The 19,302-nt window shown below is 37.8% G+C and overlaps 1 protein-coding gene across 1 annotated transcript in view; it reads right to left on the minus strand.

The window, feature by feature from the left end:
* The window catches only part of LOC311289536 (protein NLRC3-like), a 106,164-nt gene that overhangs the window by 76,286 nt on the left and 10,576 nt on the right, over positions 1 to 19,302 (minus strand). The window contains exons 3-5 of the mRNA XM_084407614.1: positions 15,376 to 17,170; positions 13,211 to 13,384; positions 12,947 to 13,120 (exon numbers count right to left, since the gene is read on the minus strand). Of these exons, the coding sequence (XP_084263740.1) occupies positions 12,947 to 13,120; positions 13,211 to 13,384; positions 15,376 to 17,170 (2,143 nt within the window). The remainder of the gene's footprint in view (positions 1 to 12,946; positions 13,121 to 13,210; positions 13,385 to 15,375; positions 17,171 to 19,302) is intronic.

A 19,302-nucleotide genomic window follows, 5' to 3' on the forward strand; every position in this document is an offset into this window, starting at 1 on the left:
CACTCAGCTGAATAAAAGTCTACATCATTTTTCTTATTTTATGTACTGTAAATTTAATTGTTTATGTTGAATTTGATATGTTTAACGTATGTTGTAAATAGTTTGGGGGAAAAAAGGTATAGAAGAATTTGTTTCATGTAGAAATTATGACTATCATTACAAAAATAAACAATGTCCAGAGCAATGAATTCTCTTTTATTTACACATTTAAAGTTGCATAAATAAAAATAAATGTACAGATTTTTTTTTTCCTTTTAACCCTCTGGGGACCAAAAACGCGCCCGCGCTTTTTGCTCGTTTTTTTTTTTAGCAATGAAAATAAACACTAAATGCTCTGTTAATTTTGATCTTTCATTTTCGTGTAATACATCAATCGATCCTGTTCAGTTTCTATTTTTTTTCTGTATACTCACAATAAAAATAAAGTGTTTTGCTTTTTGACAAATAAAAAAAAATTAACACGATGCGATTTCTGCCTTCTCTCTGTCAGTAAACTCCCATTTGAAACGCGTTCAAAAATGATCTATAACTCCGCGAAAATTCAGTCAAACAGGCAAACAGACCCACGGGCATAAAGCTTGAGATCGCATCTTTTAAATGAAGTAATTTATATAAAAAACAAATATTCTCAGCTTCTGTAATCTGTATAAAAAGAGAGCGACTCCAGTCGAGCTCATTACGAGCTAATTCGACCACTCCCCGGAGAGCGCGTGCTATTCAAACGCAAATTCTGAGAACTATTTCAGATCTGAGAACGCCCACATCAGCTGTAAACAAAGCGCGTCACGATCGAGTGAGGCATAATATAGCCTACCTTATGGAGAAAAGATTCCTCAGAACAGTGCTGATATGAGGAGCAATATCTCCTGATATGAGGAGCAGATCCCGCTGAGGAGTGAGGTAGGCTGTTTTCTTTTCTCAAGTGTGGAATAACGTTATGGAATAACGTTAGTGTAGGCCTATGCAAACCGCAAAAAGATGAATCGCATTTTTATAATATGACTCGCGTTTCTGTGAGATGAATGAAGGGTACATATTTGTAAAGAAAGACTGTTTAGCCTAAATATGAATCGCACGTCTGTGTGTGAAAGAATAAACTGCTTTGCTATAGCCTACTGAGATGAGTAAAAATCGACTGGAATATGTTGAAATAAAATGTATTTGTATAAGCAACGTATTAAACTGCAAATTAGCATTTATATGCCCTAATATTTCATAAAAACAACGTTACAGTCAGTCACTTGTTGACTAGATTTGGGTACAGTTTTTAGGCTACTGTAGAATATACTGCCACATCAAATAAGCTTTTGTTTAGCAATTTCTGCTCATATCTAACGTTGTATATATCTATATATATATATACTATTTTTTGTCAAAAATAAAGTCATAGACTAAGATGTTAGATGTTCCAATGTTGGCTATATTCAAACTAATGAATACATATGATAAAATGTAGGCCTATAATCTTTTTTCTTTTTCTTTTTTACAAAGAAAGAGTACACTTGAAATATTGTTGAAATTGTAATTATTGTTGTAATTGTAACATTTTTAATAAAATAACAAAACATATTTACAAGAGAGATGTAAGCAAAATCTTAAATGGTCAATATAAGTCTTCTTCTAAATACATCTTTTGTCCTTGCATTGTGGCTCAGTTATGCCTAGTTCACACTACACAACTTTAAACGTCGGCAGATCGCTGTGCTGTTCAGACTACATGACTTGCTCTGGAGTCTTGAAGTCGTTGTGGTGTTCAGACTATGTGACACTACGTAAATCTTCTGCAACAGGGGCTTACACACCACAGGAGCTGACAACAAGTCTTGGCGCATTCCAATGGCAAATGGACGGCGGGACAAAATTGTTGGTATATATATATATATATATATATATATATATATATATATATATAGTTGAGCACCGTCATTAGAACTCTATAACCGCAAAAAAACGTGTTATTAAAATATTTTTAAATTTCTATCTTTTCTATTATAGAGAATGTTTAAATACTAATTAAAAACAATTGTTGACAGTCTGTGTTATTATTGGTCTATACGTTTCCAACTGTAATTGATTCTTTCAATCATTTGAGATAGAAATAAAAGCTATGACTATGATATAGTGATGTGCCATCATTATGAGATTTATTAAACAAATGAAAAACATTTCCAATAATAAACATTAGCAATAAACATTTGCAATAATAAACAATATCATTACCGATAACTGATCGTGCAGTTTAATTACCCCTTGACTGGCCCCAAACATGTTTGATAAAAGAAACATATACAGTGTGTATATATGATGTGTATTACATTTTAGCTCAAAAACAATTGTAATAAAAGATAGGATCATAAGATGCTATATTGGGTTTTTACCACTTAATGAAGTTTTGTTTTGTAAATCGTGAAACATGATTTTTACCACTTTGCTTTGTAGAAATAATTTATTTAAAACGAATTTCGTTTTGTACAAATTGTATCTTAATTTTAATAAATGTTTCATCAACCAATTGCATGTAGGCCTATTTATAAAATAAAAAGGAAATAGGCAATATAATAACCGATGAGTTATGTCATTTGACTCACGTCATAACCGTCACACCAATTCTGAAACCGGCACACGCACACCCCATATATATATATATATATATATAGGCCTATATATAGGCCTATATTGTTTGTGCAATGATCTGTTTAGAACCCCGAAAGAAAAAAAAGAAAAAAAAAAAGAATATGGGTGAACGGATGGATAAGCACACGCGGGCAGCAGGGATTGTCTGTCAGATAGAGATTTGGAAGTGAGTAAAACATTATAATGAAAAAGCAGCTGCCTGTTGTGGTTTGGCAACGATGGTTACAAATACAAAGGGCTTTTGTAATATCATAACAAGATGATCATTGGCTGTTGCTCGTCGCGACACGTGACACCACAGGCTATCGAGTCGGCCGACAATTCCAGATATTTGGCATGCTAGATATTTTTCTGGCGTCGGCGACGTGTCGGCGATGTGTCAGCAAGGGGTTTTGATGCGTCGTTAAGTATTTCACACTCAAAGATTGGCGAGCGCGGATCACCCGCAGATTTGCACGCGATTACAGCCTGACCTGTCGGCGAGCTCGTTAACTTGCAAATCGGGCTAAAATCGGGCTTAAAATCATGTAGTGTGAACTAGGCATAAGTGTCACACCTGAATGAATGGCTAATTATGCAGAGTCATTATGCAGAGTGGGTGGGACATTGTAATCTAAGGTTTAAACTACTCCTCCCCCTCGCATATTGGCTTTCCAAGCAAAACCTGTTTTACACCATTTAAATCAATGTATTTTTTTTTTGTGAACGATAAAGCAAGACTATTTTCACATCATTTTGAAGCTAGAACTCAAAGCGACAACATCCATTAGTCAAAAGTCTTGTGGACACATATTTAATATGTGTTTTGTGGTCTTAATTCAGCAACTTTCATTAAATTTTTTTCCAATAACCACGCATAAACATTATTCTCTTAAAAATACAAACATCTACATACACGTTGCTCGCATATTATGGTAGCCCTGTTTGTGCTATATAGAGTGAATTTACACCTTAGCCATTAACGTTTATAAATAACTGAAAAAAGCACAAATGTCAAGGCATGTCAGAACATCTCAAGGACCCCAAAAACAGCTTGGTCCCCAGAGGGTTAAAAAATATAGGTGAAAAAAAAGTTAAACAAGAATATATATATATATTTCTCAATAATTCTTTCAAGAAGAGAAAACAGCCTGTCCATCCTCTCCCTACTCTCCAGTGCTCTCCTCGCCTCTGCAGTCCCATGTCTTCTCTAATCAAGTCCAAAAAACGCAACCGTCCTTCGAACACGGCCTTCGGAGGATGCAGAATTGAATTGGGACAGCCTTCATCGAGCCGCGGTGACGCAATCGGCCTTCAAATGCGACCTTCCAAGGATGCAGGCTTTGAATTGGGATGTCCTTCGTCGCGCCGCTGTGACGCAATCGGCCTTCAAATGCGGCCTTTGAAGGACGCAGCCTTCACTTTGGGACACAGCTATAGTGTATATATATATACTTTTACGATCCTGTCTTTTTATTCTCTACCTGATGGTGGCAGTATTTCATTCGACTGTGAAGTCACTGTTAATTGGATAATTTATGGGTGGAACTTAGTTCTCCAGAGAAGTCATTTGCTCCAATTTGTTTTCCTTTTGTTTGTCTTTTATTTACCAACATTTATTGGCCCATTGGACTATTATTTTCTCTTGTTTATTTAAAGGTGCTCTAAGCGATGCCACACATTTTTTAGGCCAAAACATTTTTTGTCACATACAGCAAACATCTCCTCACTAGCCGCAAGCTGTGCCTGTCCCCTGAACACACTGTAAAAAAACGCGGTCTCTGTAACCCTAACCCTAACCCTAAAATTCAGTTTTTCTCAGTTTACATGCAAACGTGCAAACAAAGATTTTCAAAATCTCCACTCTGGCCGGAGTTTTTAGAAAGAATAGGTTTCATTGGCGAATCCTCCGTTTGCGTGTAAACGATGGGCGCAAACGAAGGGAAATGTCTCAATTTTTTCAAAATAACCATATACGTGTAAACGGGGCCTAAAGAACATGGTGAATGTTTGGTGGCAGATTAGGAAGAGTGAGGGGATATGGAAACAGATTTTCATTAGCCGCGTTTCCACTGTCGGGCCAGGGCCGGGCCGTGCTAGTGCGTGCCAGGGCCAGTCGCGTTTCCACTGTCACTTCCGGGGCTTGATCGGGGCTTACTCGGGGCCAACGGCCAGGATTTCTGGCCCGTCGAATACCTTAGGCCAAAGCGGGCCAGCTCGGGCTAGAGGAGTGGTTACCAACAGAGGAGGAGTTTACCATTGGGAGACGGCAGCGCCGGATGATTCTGTCAGCATTTAAGACTTAAAAATAAAATAATTTAAATCGCGTTCATGTTTGAATGCCTTCTGTTTGTGATGCAAAAGACCATGCGCGCTAGCCGTTACCATAGTAAACATAGTAAACGCTTGAAGATACGCATAGTAAAAAAAACAAAACATAGCGAACGCTTGAAGAAATCAGACCAATCTTAAAGGCTATCACAGTCATGTTTTTATTGTATCTGTCATAGCCTACGTCTCGTCTCTTTAAACCGGACTATCAAAAAATAAAGTAACTTTTTTTTTCGGGAGCTTCCTCTGTTTCTCTGACTGAAAATATCTGTATGGGAATCGAGAGAGTGCTAAAGCTCCTCAGGTCGTATGGCATTTGTAGAAATTATAATTTTTTCTAAATGTGATGCAAATATGTCCTGTAACTAAGTTACCAGATAAAGAAACAGACGCGACTGAAAAAGTAAGTGTGTCCTCTTTCTTTTGTGAAATACACCTAACGGTAATTTATTTCTGAGTGACTAATGTGCAATTTTTACATAAATTAATTAATTATGATCAATGTATCACTTTTTATTGTAAACCTGTGGTAAAACATCGATGCTTGGGTTTTTAAATATTCAAGTAACGTTAGCTGCTAAAAAAAAAAAAAAAAAAAAAAAGCTAGCAAACGGCCGCTTTTATCGTGTTTGTTTTCAACGCTGTTTCCAGTGATTTCTGATTAGTTTTCTGATAAAACTTCCATTTGTTGGTGAAATGATGGTTTAGTGTGATGTTGTCCCAGAGAGGCGTGTTACGGGCGTGTTTTAGTGAAGCGCTGTGGAGCTTCTGGCCCGACAGTGGAAACGCATGCCCGGTGCTATTGGCCCGAGGCTATTAGCCCGGCACGGCCCGTTTAAAGCCCTGGCCCGGCCCTGGCCCGACAGTGGAAACGCGGCTATTAACTCCTCTCCATGATAATCCTGACTCTGAAGCACTGAAAACAGGATCATGACCTGCTCGCGTGTGAGGGCGTTTTCACACGATTCCGAGCGTGATTGATCCCAGTGTTTTGTGTTTTATAAATTTTATGGAAGAACCCTAACAATCACAGATTGTCGTCTGCCTCTAGGCACAGCTAACTTTGATCAGAATGATTTTACTAAATGACCTAATAAAATGGAATAACTTTTGATCAAATGGATCTTTGTAAAGACCACCCAATGGCCCAAAGACGGAGTCCAATGGTGTGGGCAAAGGGATAATGTGTGTATGTCTTTTCAGCGCTCCAGTGAAGTTCATTTAATTTATTACAATTTTGTTTCAATATTACTTTAGCTCTACGCTTAATCTGACTCCAATTTCAAATGATAATCAAATTTAGATTGTGTTTCTTATTAGAAAATAATCATAAATATTGATTATGATTTAATTTAGATCTTTGATTATTCTGGGTATCCCATATTTTCAATTATTCATTCATTATGGACCCGGTATCGCTTCATTCATTATTCATTCATTATGGACCCCGTCACGAACGTGCGCCCATGATCACAAACGTAGCCAGTTCTAAAGTAGTCAGAGGGTGCAGTGCAACTATTTTACCCTTAAGTGGTCGCTCTATGCTAACTCATAACAAAAGGTGTAATTTCTTTAATAGTTGCGAGCTTTCACATGCTAAGTCAGTGACAGTCAGAAATCGGAAGGTCTCCTTAATGATGTGCCCCATGCTCCATTCATTAGTGCCTTCGGTTTGATCTGTCCTGGACAGAGATTTGCGGACACGCCAGACAACACATTAGAAGATTTCGGAATAATGCAGAATAAATCAAGATGTAACATTTATTTGTTTGGTAAAATGTATCATGGCAATTACACAAGTGATTAAAAGCCAATTCAGAAATAATAAATACATGACATCAATTACTCAAAGATGACTCTAAAAGTAAGCAATGCATTCCTGACAGAGACACACAGTGGTGTGTGAGTGTTTTCTCAAGTGTAAGACTTGAGAAAACACTGACACAGCACTGCATGGGGGTTTTCCTGGTTACAGATTCCCAAAGACTGCTCTGTCACCTCGCCTTAAATACCCAGACCAGAACAAAAGGCTTGTACAAATATATATATTTTTAGGTCAATTCAGTTGTTTTAGGTCAATACATGTACCCCAGGGGGTAGCACCTGGTTTCGGGGGAGAGGGGAGAATTATCAGATATCTTGAAGAGACATCACCCAAAGAGAAGAACAGAATTCTCCTAAGTTCTCAATCTTTCTCATAATACCAATGACTGCAATGAAATTTTACCATTTTACCAGTCGCATTTTACCAATCGAGACATTTAAAATGATACCGAACATGAAAAGGAAAAACAATAGATTCACAAGATACATCATATGTGATATATAGAGAATCTTAGTGAACTTTTAGTGACTTGACTCGGGGGAAAGGAAGGGAGGAGGGAGAGGGGGATGCAGAGATAAGGAAGGAGAAAAGTTTGGACAGGACAATGTCCTGTGCTCTTTCTTTGCGATCTTCTGTCCAGGGTGCATTTTATTAGCCTGGTAATACCAAACTCTGCTACTTCGCTTTGCTTCGTAGACAGAGTCTGGCATGGCATAATTGAAAAGCGTTTTCTTTCTCGCGGGGGGGGCGCTTGTCTGAAGTTTAAAATCATTGGTTACCCGTAAGCCAATCACATAACGTTTGGTTATGGCGTGTGTTATGCGCATTCTCAGCCGCATCTAACTTCCACAGTAAACACATGTATGATGCGAAAACAAAACCATCGAGCGAAATACCGGAGTGAACATGGCTCTGAACGACTTTTGCAGATTATGTGAAGTAAATCTATGCATCCACGGTACAATCAGCGTCTACGTCACGGCTCTCAGCCCGCCCTCTGTTCGTTGATTGGCCGGCTGTTTTGAGGCCGGAGGAAAACGGAAAGATAGGTCGCTATCTCAGACTGAGTACAGAAGCGAACTGAAATTGAGCGGAAGTACGAAGTCTGACGTAGTCAGGCTAGCGTTTTATTGCTTTATTGCAGGGTGAGTTTTATCTCAGCTTTTGTCTAAGCTGGAAATCAGTTCTTACATCAACATGTCGTGCAGAAACACTGTCGGGTGAAACTGAGTAATCATAAATATCACCACCATGAAATCACATGAAATCCAAGCACCAGTCGAATGAGGAAAGACAGCTGTGATTCACTACATTCATTACTACAGCTGTACAGAGAAGAGAACTTATCTGATAGCAAAATGATCGAGACATATGCTTCCTTTAAGTTTCGTTGAGGGAGACAGGTTTAAGAAAAGAAAACACAAAGCGCTTTAAGAAACTTTGCAAAGCACACGTTATCTGTGTCCCTGCAACGTCTGTCAGCGGTGCGCATTTTTTTCTGTGCCTGGCTTTATATTTATCAGACTGAGGAGCCTACTTTCATGTATGTGGATACTCTTTTTTTATTCCTCAACATGAAAATGTGAAAGAATAAAAAACAAAAATAATATGTCTCAGTCAGACATCAAATAAATAAAATATGAGCCTTTATAGACACTGTGTTTAGTACTTATTCAAACAACATCTTTGTTTACTCTTGCAAAACTTTGTTCAGCTGCTGTCTGGCTGCAGCGGAGCTTCAGTTCATTAAGTCAAGACAGAGGAGACGGAGTTATCAGTCGGAAGGGGCGGAGTTATCAGAAGGAGGGGATGGAGTTATCAGACGGAGGGGGCAGAGTTATCAGACGGAGGGGGCAGAGTTATCAGACGGAGGGGGCTGAGTTATCAGACAGAGGGGGCAGAGGGGACTGATCGGTGGCTGACTTGAAGCAGTGCATGCCGGTTAGAAATTGTGGCCGACTTGATACAGCGCCGACGCCACGTGACTGTGACGTATGCCATCAAAGTACCGCGAGAGCGATTGGAGAGTAGCCGGAGAACTCAGCCAGCGCAGCTTCTCAAGAGCAGCTGCACGAGGGCTGATGACGACACAGCTGTTCCACGATTGGCCGGATTCACCGCATGACAACGATCGCGTGTGTTTCGTGTTCGAACACCTTTAGTTCCTCTAAAGCTCACACATCAGTTTTTTATAACAGTAAACACTCTTTTCATGTAGTCGCGATGTTATATTGTGTCATGTTTATCAAATTAAAACTGATTAAAAAACGTAGACTCCACTTTATTGATAGTAGCTTATGTTGAACTTTATTCTTGTTCAAACAGACGCTGTATGAAGCAGTACATAAAGTATTGAATGAAAATGTCTCTGAAACATCTGTGTATTATTTGGCAAATATTGCATTTATTTCACTTCAGCTGTGGTGAAGTATGCAAACACCACGTGAGCGGTCACTACAGGAACCAGAAAGTGTCCGACTTCACGTCTCCATTTGCAGCTCCTCCCCGCCTGCACGCGGATACTCTCGCGATCGGTTACATCCAGCCTCAGTCGATGTCGAACTCACCTAAAGTTTACACAAGCTCTTTTTAAGAACTTTCATTGGCTAAATATTTGTAAAACAGACAGACAGATGTAAAGGGTGACCAATAGTATTGATTTATTGAAAAAACAAAACAAAACAAAAAACACCAAAAAAAGGGCACTTCGGAGTGTAAGGGCAAAAAGGGCAGGTTGAGCCCTACCTCTGCACGTGCCTGATGTAAACTTGTTGTGTGCATATTTGCTAATCATAAACTTTTTCAGAAAGGTTAAAAAAAGATTAAAACGTAATTTAACTGACGTAAAGATTAAAAAATATTGTCTTGTTGTTAAACTACATTTAAATAAATGAATATTTAAATATTTGTTTTTTTAGGAGCCCAAATATTCTAATACAATTTTTTAGAAAAATTCCCATCCCTAGTGGATTGCCATTAATTTGCTTCCCTGTTTGCCTATGTGCGAATACACTGCAGGCTCACTATCGCCCATATCCAAGGTAAATCACTATCAGCCCCTACATGAGTTTTATTGAACTAAATACATCGTCATCAGCTAAAACTTCCTGAACAAGCGCGCACCCAAGTCTGTGTTGCTTTCACATTCTCGCGAATGCAAGAATCTCCCCAAATACAATGGGGAGAAATATATATTTATTATTATTATTATTATTTCACTCTAATGCCAAAACTATATAAGACAATTACTTTATATGTTAATACAATTTAAAATATCGTCCTTTTTAACATAAATCATTGCAATTTGTATACCTTTAGTCTGTCTGTGGGTTTGCAAATATTTAACCAATAAGAGGTATTAAAAAGAGCTTGTGACCAATTTTCGTAACTCCATTGTCTCCTTAAACTGTCTGTTGAAAAGGCTCAGTAAGTTAATTCTTATTGGTGGGTTGTGAATTATTGACAGTCGTAACTTAGTCCCGCCCCCAGAGTTCGACGCAACTGGTTATGTTTCGCTTGAAAGCTGTGGAGGGCTCGTGTGTATTCAAGCCATAGATGAGTGTGCGTAACTTTGAAAGTAAGTTTAATTTCCACATATACCATCTTTATGTCATGATTCTGCCTTCTAGTCTTTGATTTTCCCTGGTCTTGAGGCAGGATCATGACAGACCCATGTTTTATGTTCACACACATGGCCTTTTGCTGGGCCATGTGCTTGTGTTGTCTCGTTCCTTGCCCCGCCCCCTTGTTATTCTCGTTTAGTCATCATTGCTTTACCCTTGTCACCTGTTTCCCTCATTAGTTTCTCCCTATTTTGCTGTCCTGGGCTGGTTCATTGTCATTCATTGTGTGAAACTATCTGTGAGTACCTGTTGAGAGTCTTGTCTAGAAAGAAGAGTTTGATCCTGTCTTAGCTGTTAGTTTATTGTCTAGTTTTTTGTCTGAGTCTAAGTCTAGTCTTGTTAGTCTAAAATATTCCATTCCTGTCTTGTTTTGTTTGTTTTCTGTTTTTGTCATTAATAAACCTTGTGTGAAGTATTTACTGTCTGCGATTGGGTTCATCTCCGCATCATCATAACACTTTAATCTTGTTTATATTGCTATTTGTAGTATTATGTGTTGAAACGTTCTGATGTTGAGTGTTTTCGGATTTCCGTGAAGCTAATGTTAGCGGTATGACTGTGTGCATTATCTTTGCACGTGTGTTCCGCCCGGTGCGCGCTGTATAAGTGAAATAACGATAACGACTCATATTTTCCATATGTTTACTTTAGTGTTTACACTTTACAGATGTTATTAAGCCATATTTATGTGGATTGTGAAGATTACACTCGATTGAGATATGGTTATAAGACGATAGTCATGTGTATATAAATAGTCAATTGTTTACATTTATAGCCATGTATCCTCACGTGTTTATTCTTTTTGAGTAAAATGATTATCATTTATTACTGTAAACTGATTATTTCTATTTCTGTTTTTATTATAGAAACCACACTCACACACCCTTAATATCACATGCATCTTTTCATGCACCGCACTAAGTATGTTGATGACTTGAACCTACGATTAAAAACAGTGTTTGGACTTTTGTGCATTCTTCCTGATGCCCCGTGATGATCCGAACCAGTCAATACAGTCCAGAAACCTACTTAACACTGTCAGTTAAACCTCTTAACTCCGTCCCATCTCTATCGTGAAAAACGGGGAAAAAACGAGCGGCCATATAGCTACAATAATCTTCATAACCTTTAAGCTGATGAAAGTGTGACGGACTGACTGCCTCAGAAACAGCCGTTCTAATGACGAAAAAACACAACATTCATGGGAGAAAAACTTCCCAACTTCATTTGAGCTTGATTTTGGTCAAGTTTATAGTGAAACACATGCAAGTAATATGATCACATATAAAGCCACAATATCAAATTTGACATAACAGTGTTTAATTGTTTTTTTAAACTGTTTTTTTCCTCATTTCCTTTCAAAGTAGCAGTTTTGGTCATGCGGTGTGGAGGGCCCCAATTTGATTTTGCTTATGTCACAATATGAGGTAAATCCGGCCATGTTTATATTCATACTAAGCCATATCCAATTGTCTCAAACATTTATTGCTAGTATTGATAGAATCTGTTGTGATAGATTCAGATCTTACATTTAACAGTCATATCAAAGCGGTCACCAAAACAGCATTCTATCATTTAAAAAATATATCTAGAATCAAAGGCTTGATGTCTAAAAAAGACCAAGAGAAGCTCATCCATGCTTTTATCTCTAGTAGGGTTGACTACTGTAACTGTTCTCCCGAAAAAGACTGTAAAACAGCTGCAGCTTATTCAGAATGCTGCTGCTAGAATGTTAACCAGGACTAAGAGAACAGAGCACATTACTCCGGTTCTTAAAACTTTGCATTGGCCTCCAGTCAATTACAGAATAGATTTCAAACTGGTGCTTTTAGTTTATAAATTGCTGAATGGTTTAGGACCTGAGTATATTTCTGATATGTTTGAAGAATATAAACCGAGCAGGGCTCTTAGATCTATGAACACAGGTCAGCTAGTTGAGCCCAGAGTCCGAACTAAACATGGAGAAGCTGTGTTTAACACTTATGCTGTACACGACTAGAATAAACTACCAGAAGATCTTAGACGTGCCCCAAACATATCGATTTTTAAATCTAGGTTAAAAACATTTCTTTTTTCATGTGCTTATGACTGAGAACTTAATCACACTGTTCAACCTTACAACTTCCTGCGTTTAAAAAAAAAAAAGTGTAAATATGTATTCTTTTGTATCTTGCATTATTATAAATGTTATTATTTCTATTGCTAGCCAACTTGTGGGTATCATTGTTTCATGAAATCGCCATTTGGCATGTGGTGTAAATTTTGAACCCTGGATGAGATGTTCATGGTGTCCCGTACACAGCCATTAGATGGTGCTACTAGCCTTCAGTGCTATCGGAAACAAACCATGCATGAAATGGATGTATTTGAAAAATGTGGGTCATACTTCTCAACTCTGACAATACGGATATCTGTATAAATATGGAAAAAGTCTCATTCCTGCAAATGTTGTTTTTGTCTCTTGTTCTTGTATTCCACTGAGAGCAGATGCCACATTCTTTGACAAAATCATTTATTGTGATAGTATTTCATTAATTATTTTACAAACATTTACCTCAGTATCTTCAGCTGACAGTTTGGACTCTTCATTCCATCAGAAATAAGCTTCACTCCTGAATCCTGCAGGTCATTGTTACTCAGGTCCAGCTCTCTCAGGACACAGTTTGAGGATTGTAGTGCTGAAGACAAACTCTCACAACACTGAGTAGTGAGATTACATGTGGGAAATCTGAAGAAGAAAAACAAAATGTAATTGCATACAGAATAAATCTTACCAGTGGGATATTTAATAATTAACTTAAAGTATTTTAACTCAAACCTCAGTATCTCCAGCTGACAGTTTGGACTCTTCAGTCCATCAGAAAGAAGCTTCACTCCTGAATCCTGCAGGTCATTGTTACTCAGGTCCAGCTCTTTCAGAAAGATGTTTGAGGATTGTAGAGCTGAAGACAAACTCTCACAACACTGAGTAGTGAGATTACAGCTGTGTAGCCTGTGGAGAGAAAAAAATAAATAAATAATGCAATAGTAATGCTTCTTAGTTAGGGTTTATAATAATTTGGAAAAACCTTTGACTAAAGTAATGTAAGCAATAGGGATGCACTTATACCGATAACAGGCCCGATACTGCGCTTGTGTACTCATACTCAAAAAAATGCTTCGATACTAAAAACCGATAACAGGCAGCGTGTTTACAGTGTTTGTGTCCAGACAAAGAAACACTGACAACAGAGAGTATAATGGGAATAAAAAAGAAGGCTGTCTATTAAGTAAATATATCTAATTAGTGGAATATTAAACATAACATAGAAACACCTATATAGCTGTGGTGCGCAGGCTGATGAGAGAAAAATGTGCAGTAGCACAGACGGCTAAGCTTGATGAGCGCAGCCCTTTTTCACTGACCTCAGTGGAAAGTTTGTAGTTCAGTTGGATGTCAATGGCAAAGAAAGTAAAACGAGGCATGTAGCTTATTATTAACATTAACTTACAAGAGCGAGAGCGAGAGAGAGAGAGAGGGGGGGGGGGGGGGGCGCACTTCTGTTGCATGCTCTTGATTGCTGATGGTTCACTCAGCACACTTGTCATGGATTAAAACTAAATCGTATATTCAAATAAAACATGAACTATTAGCTGTTTTATGTATAACAAGTGGTTCCCGACATTATTACAGGACGTTTGCATGTCAAGAATTTTCATGAACACAAACATCCAAAGCGTGCGCCCTTAACACTGCGTCTCAGTGTTTGCTGCTGCCTCAGAATGCAAATACTGAATTAAATTATGTATTATATAAATATGTGCTGTGCTGTTAAATCAAAGATAAAATATGATAGAGCAATAGAAAGAATAGTGAGAGTAATAGAAGTTCACACAATACATTTTAACAGGCTTAAGCATGAAAATAACTGAAGGAAATATATATTTGTTAAACAAATTAGGGCAACTAATATGATTTATGCTATTTTGGTTTCTCTACCCAATACATTAAAAAATGACAAATGCTGTGAAAATACAGGTATCGATATCGGCATGTACCAGAAAGTATTGGATTTTAACTTGTTCTGGGAAAAGTAATATCGGTACATACCTAGTAAAGATAAAAAATAAAAAAAGTTAAAAAAATATATATCTTTATAAAATCAAAACCAGTATTTTCAGTTCATTTAATTTATGATAAAATTAGGAATAATAAAGTTGGTAAAACTCAGGTTGCTGACTTTTGCCTGATGCCTGACCCAACATGCCTGATAATGGAGGTACTTTGCATCCCAGAAACTTGAATGATTTACTGTCTTGTGTTGTGTCTTTAATACTATTATCTATTGACACTATTATCTCTTTGATACTATATATCTTATTATAGAACCCACACCCCACGCATAGCATGTTTGGTCTCTATAAATTGGTACTTTGAAGATCGAAATGATTATGTACATGATATGCTGATAGCTGTGCAACATATTAGTATTACAAGAATCTTTCTTAGTTTCATCTTCAGAAACCAATCCAGCGTGCCATTGCAAATGCCCCCCCCCCCCCCATTCCCCATTCTCCATTCCCCAAAAATGTATGTTTGTTTGTTTAGTTTATTTATGTTTGTAAGTTAGCTAATAAAACTTGTGCACAACATGTATTTGGTTATGATTCCCTGCTTGCAACAAAGTCCCTTTTACGATCTTGATCTTGTTACATGCTCTAAGCGCTGTACATGCTAAGAAATAATTATTTTTCGGTGGCCATGAAAGATATGTTTTTCTTAGAATAAATGAATAACCAAAAGAGTTCCTTGGAACTGATTAATTGATTGTAATATTAATTTAGCTACCTCAAGTTAATCCAATTAACTGACCCAAATATTAATAACTAATCATAATTGATAATTATGAGTTGTTATTAATATTTCCCCTTTGAGCTAATTTGTTACAGTAAGATTAAGCCCAATTAAAATAATATATAAATGACTGTAAAGAAGCCTCTTACAGTGCTCTTCTGGTGTTTTTGATCACTGGCAGCAGTCTCATCACAGCTTCATCAGATCTTCTGTATTTCTGCAGTTCAAACTTCTCTTGAGCCTCTTCTGACATCTGTAGCACAAACACCAGACCAGACCATTGAGCAGAGGAGAGATTCTGTGCTGAAAGTTTTCCTGAGCTCAGATTCTTCTGGATTTCCTCCACAAAGTTATCTTTCAGTTCACTCAGACAGTGGAAGAGATTGATGGTCTTTTCTACTGATTCCTCCTCCTCTATTTTCTTTTTGATATAGGCAACAGTGTCTTTAACATTCTCTGATTTGAGTTTCAGTCCTGGCAGTAGTTTCTTCAGGTCACTCTGATTGGACTCCAGTGAGAGACCCAGGAGGAACCGGAGGAAAAGGTCCAGGTGTCCGTTCTCACTCTGTAAAGCTTTCTTGACTGCAGCCTTATGAAGCTGAAACAGTGGCTTTATGGACAATTTCTGTGTCATTTCTTTCCAGAAAGGTAAAAATGGGTTTGCTTTCTTGTCTTTGTTAACAAAAAACACATAGAGAGCAGCGAGGCATTCCTGTACGCTGAGGTGTACGAAGCTGTAAACGTGTGTGTCTGAAAAAGCCCTTTCCTCCTGAAACATTCGAGTGCATAACCCAGAGTACACTGACCCTTCACTGACATCTAGTCCACATTCCTCAAGATCTTCTTTGTAGAAAATCAGTTGACATTTCTCCAACTGTTGAAAGGCCAGTTTCCCAAGCTTCAGAATAATCTGATCAAAAGACATTGCATTGTCTTTAGATTCAAGGTTATCATGGTTGTATTTTTCTTTCATCTGTTGCTGCTGAGAAATTAAGAAGCTTGTGTATATCCCTGTGAGAGTTGTGGGAGTTTTGTCATTGTTCTCTCGAGCCAGTAGAGGCTGAAGAACAATAAGAGAGATCCAGCAGAAGACGGGGATGTGGCACATGATGTACAGACTCCTGGATTTCTTGATGTGACTGATGAGGTTTCCAGCAACCTCAGGACTGCTGTTTTTGATGAAGTATTGCTCTTTCTGCTCATCGTTAAATCCTCGCACCTCTGTCATCTGATTAATGTATCCTCGGGGAATCAGACTGGCTGCTGCTGGTCTGGATGTGATCCAGATGAGAGCAGAGGGAAACAGGTCTTTCTTGATAAGACTTGTAACTATCTTACTCACTGTTGTTTTTTCGTGAACATCAAATATGCCACCATCTATAAAGTTCAATTCGAAGCGACATTCATCCAGCCCATCAAAGATGAACAAGGCCTTACCGTCACCTTTAGGAAGAGAAGCCAGTTCTTTATCCTCACTAAAGAAGTGTTTGTGAAGCAGTTCCATGAGACTGCAGTTCTCTGTAATCAGGTTTAACTTACGGAACGGCAGAGGAAAAATGAAGGTTATTTCCTGATTTTCTTTTCCTTCAACCCAGTCAAGGATGAATTTATTGACAGAGACAGTTTTTCCCACTCCTGCGATCCCCATCGTCAGCACCTTTGTGTTTCGTTTAAACATGTCATTACACTTGATTGGCTTCTCCTTGGCAGTCGGTCGGTTGTGATTTGATTCAATCTGTCTCACCTCATGTTCGTTCACTCTTCCTCCAGTCTTATTCTCCACCACATATAAATCAGTGTAAATATTGTTCAGGTTTTCCAGATCACCCGTCTGTGAATTACCAACCAATATCTGCTTGTAGTCCCGTCTTAATTTGTTCTTCAATCTGCGGCTGGCCTCTGTGCAATCATGAAGAGTAGCTTGACTGTCATCTGCAGTTGAACCTTCAAAAAATAGGGGAAAGACAGCAAAGACTAAGTGATTATGTTTTTCATAGTCTTAATAAAACCTATTTGTAATTTGTAACCTGGTCTGCAGTTCCCATAACAAAAATAATGATAAAACTGTACTTCTGCTGTATTCAAATTAATCACACTTTGTCCTGAAATTGTGTTTTCATCAACATCTTACACTGAGTATTCTGAAGTTGACAACATATATGGTGATGGAAACACCTTGACTAATGCTGACTTGAATGCAGTTGTATTACATTTTTTAATTCCTGAATAACTTCAGGTCATGCTGACGGGCATTATTAAAAGCCTTTTAATTAAACATTGACATCTAACACACCAAACTAGACATGTAGTCTGTACTGTAGTAGGCTTAGGTTAGGGTTATTAGGGTTAATATTCAACAATATTACTGATCTGCCTGCATTGACACCATTATATGAGAACTGAACTGAGCTGGACGATGACATCACTGTTTTCTCCAGAGTGGCTGTATAGGCAAGGCAAGGCAAGAGAAATGAATTTAAATAATCACAAAATAAAAGCAAGGAAAATTAAAACAGTTATAAAATAAATTAAAAGAGATGTATGATACAGCTATAAAATTAATTAAAAGAGTAAAAAGATGATGATTAGATAAACTTCTCATCTGACAAAACACCGGTATATATTTTTCACAACTCCCAGTTTTACTCTGAGATTTTCTCATGGTGATTACACTGTGTTGTTCTTTCGTCACGATTGCGTCAATATTGCGTTTTTGACACTTCATACCTTTTATCAAGCCTTTAAAAGCTTTTAAACACCAAAGACGTCAGTGCAATTGGTCGAGAGTCACTTATTGATTTTAGGGAAAGGTAGAATAGTTCAAGTTTTCCATATAGGTGGTACTATGTGTTGGTCTAAATATCTTTGGAATAACAGAGTAAAAACCGTTGATAGTTGCTCAGCACAGTTTTTTAACACTCGTCCACAGATGCTGTCAGGCCCAGGACTCTTATGTGTATTGCAACTCTGAAACATTTTCTTTACATCAGTCTCTTTGATGGAGAAGTTATTAGTTGATGTCAAGAAAGTTCCTTCATCACTATTAGTATCCTCACTATTCCCCTTAAAACGTGAAAAAAACTGATTTAACCTATTCGCTAGCTCCAGATACCCATTTTTGCCATCTTTTTCATATTTGTGTAATCTGTAGCGACTGAGACAAATCAGACACAATTATGTGGCATATGTACGAACAAATCTTTTAACTTCCATCTGAGAGCTGTGGTCCCAACCCCCCAGGCGGGGCGAAAGGGGCCTGGTTGCCATGGCCGCGATCAGATAGGATGGTTTTATTACTCTTAGAAATGCTAACACGTAACTAACTCTGCCACAGATATTAGAACAGACTCTCCTGCATTCATTTATTGATGAACTGATTAACATGAAATAACATCAAATACACGCTGGTTCACGAACCGTTGAAATTTAGAATAATTTTTAAACATCTATGACGTGCAACGAAGCCCGTTTACTGAAATCCCGTGACTTTAGCAGTCTGATACACGCTCAGAATCACTGATTTGAGACAAATGATTCACACTGGTTTCCGAGCTTCACGAAGCACGTCTCATAGAGGGTTAAGCCACTCTCTTCTCTCTCTCTTTCTCTCTCTCTTTCTCTCTCTCTTTCTCTCTCTCTCTCTCTCTCTCTCGACCCCATCCCTTTTGGTTTCACTTTTAGTTGAAACCCAGATACCTTGGTTTTTATTTGTGTTTAATTTATTTCGACTTAAGTCTACCCCTATTTTATTTTGTGTATTTACACCTGATGAGCCTGAATATTCCTATTCAGTTAAGTTGAATTTAATTAAATTTGAAATTAAATTAAATCAATTTGCTTATTCAGTTTCCCTTTTAGTTACCAGAGCTATGAGCACACTCCCTGTTTACTCTTTATTTTGATTCGAAATAAACTATCTAGATAAACTAAATTAGAAATTTAACTAAATCAATTGTTTCCCTTTCCTTTTAGTTTTTTTGGAGCTATAAGGACATTCTACCTTTACTTATACCCTATCTTAGATATTTACTATCAACATCTTCCCTCTTTCTAATAGGACTACAGTAGTTCTAGCA

This window comes from Rutilus rutilus (genome assembly GCF_951802725.1).
Source record: "Rutilus rutilus genome assembly, chromosome: 4".
NCBI lineage: Eukaryota > Metazoa > Chordata > Actinopteri > Cypriniformes > Leuciscidae > Rutilus > Rutilus rutilus.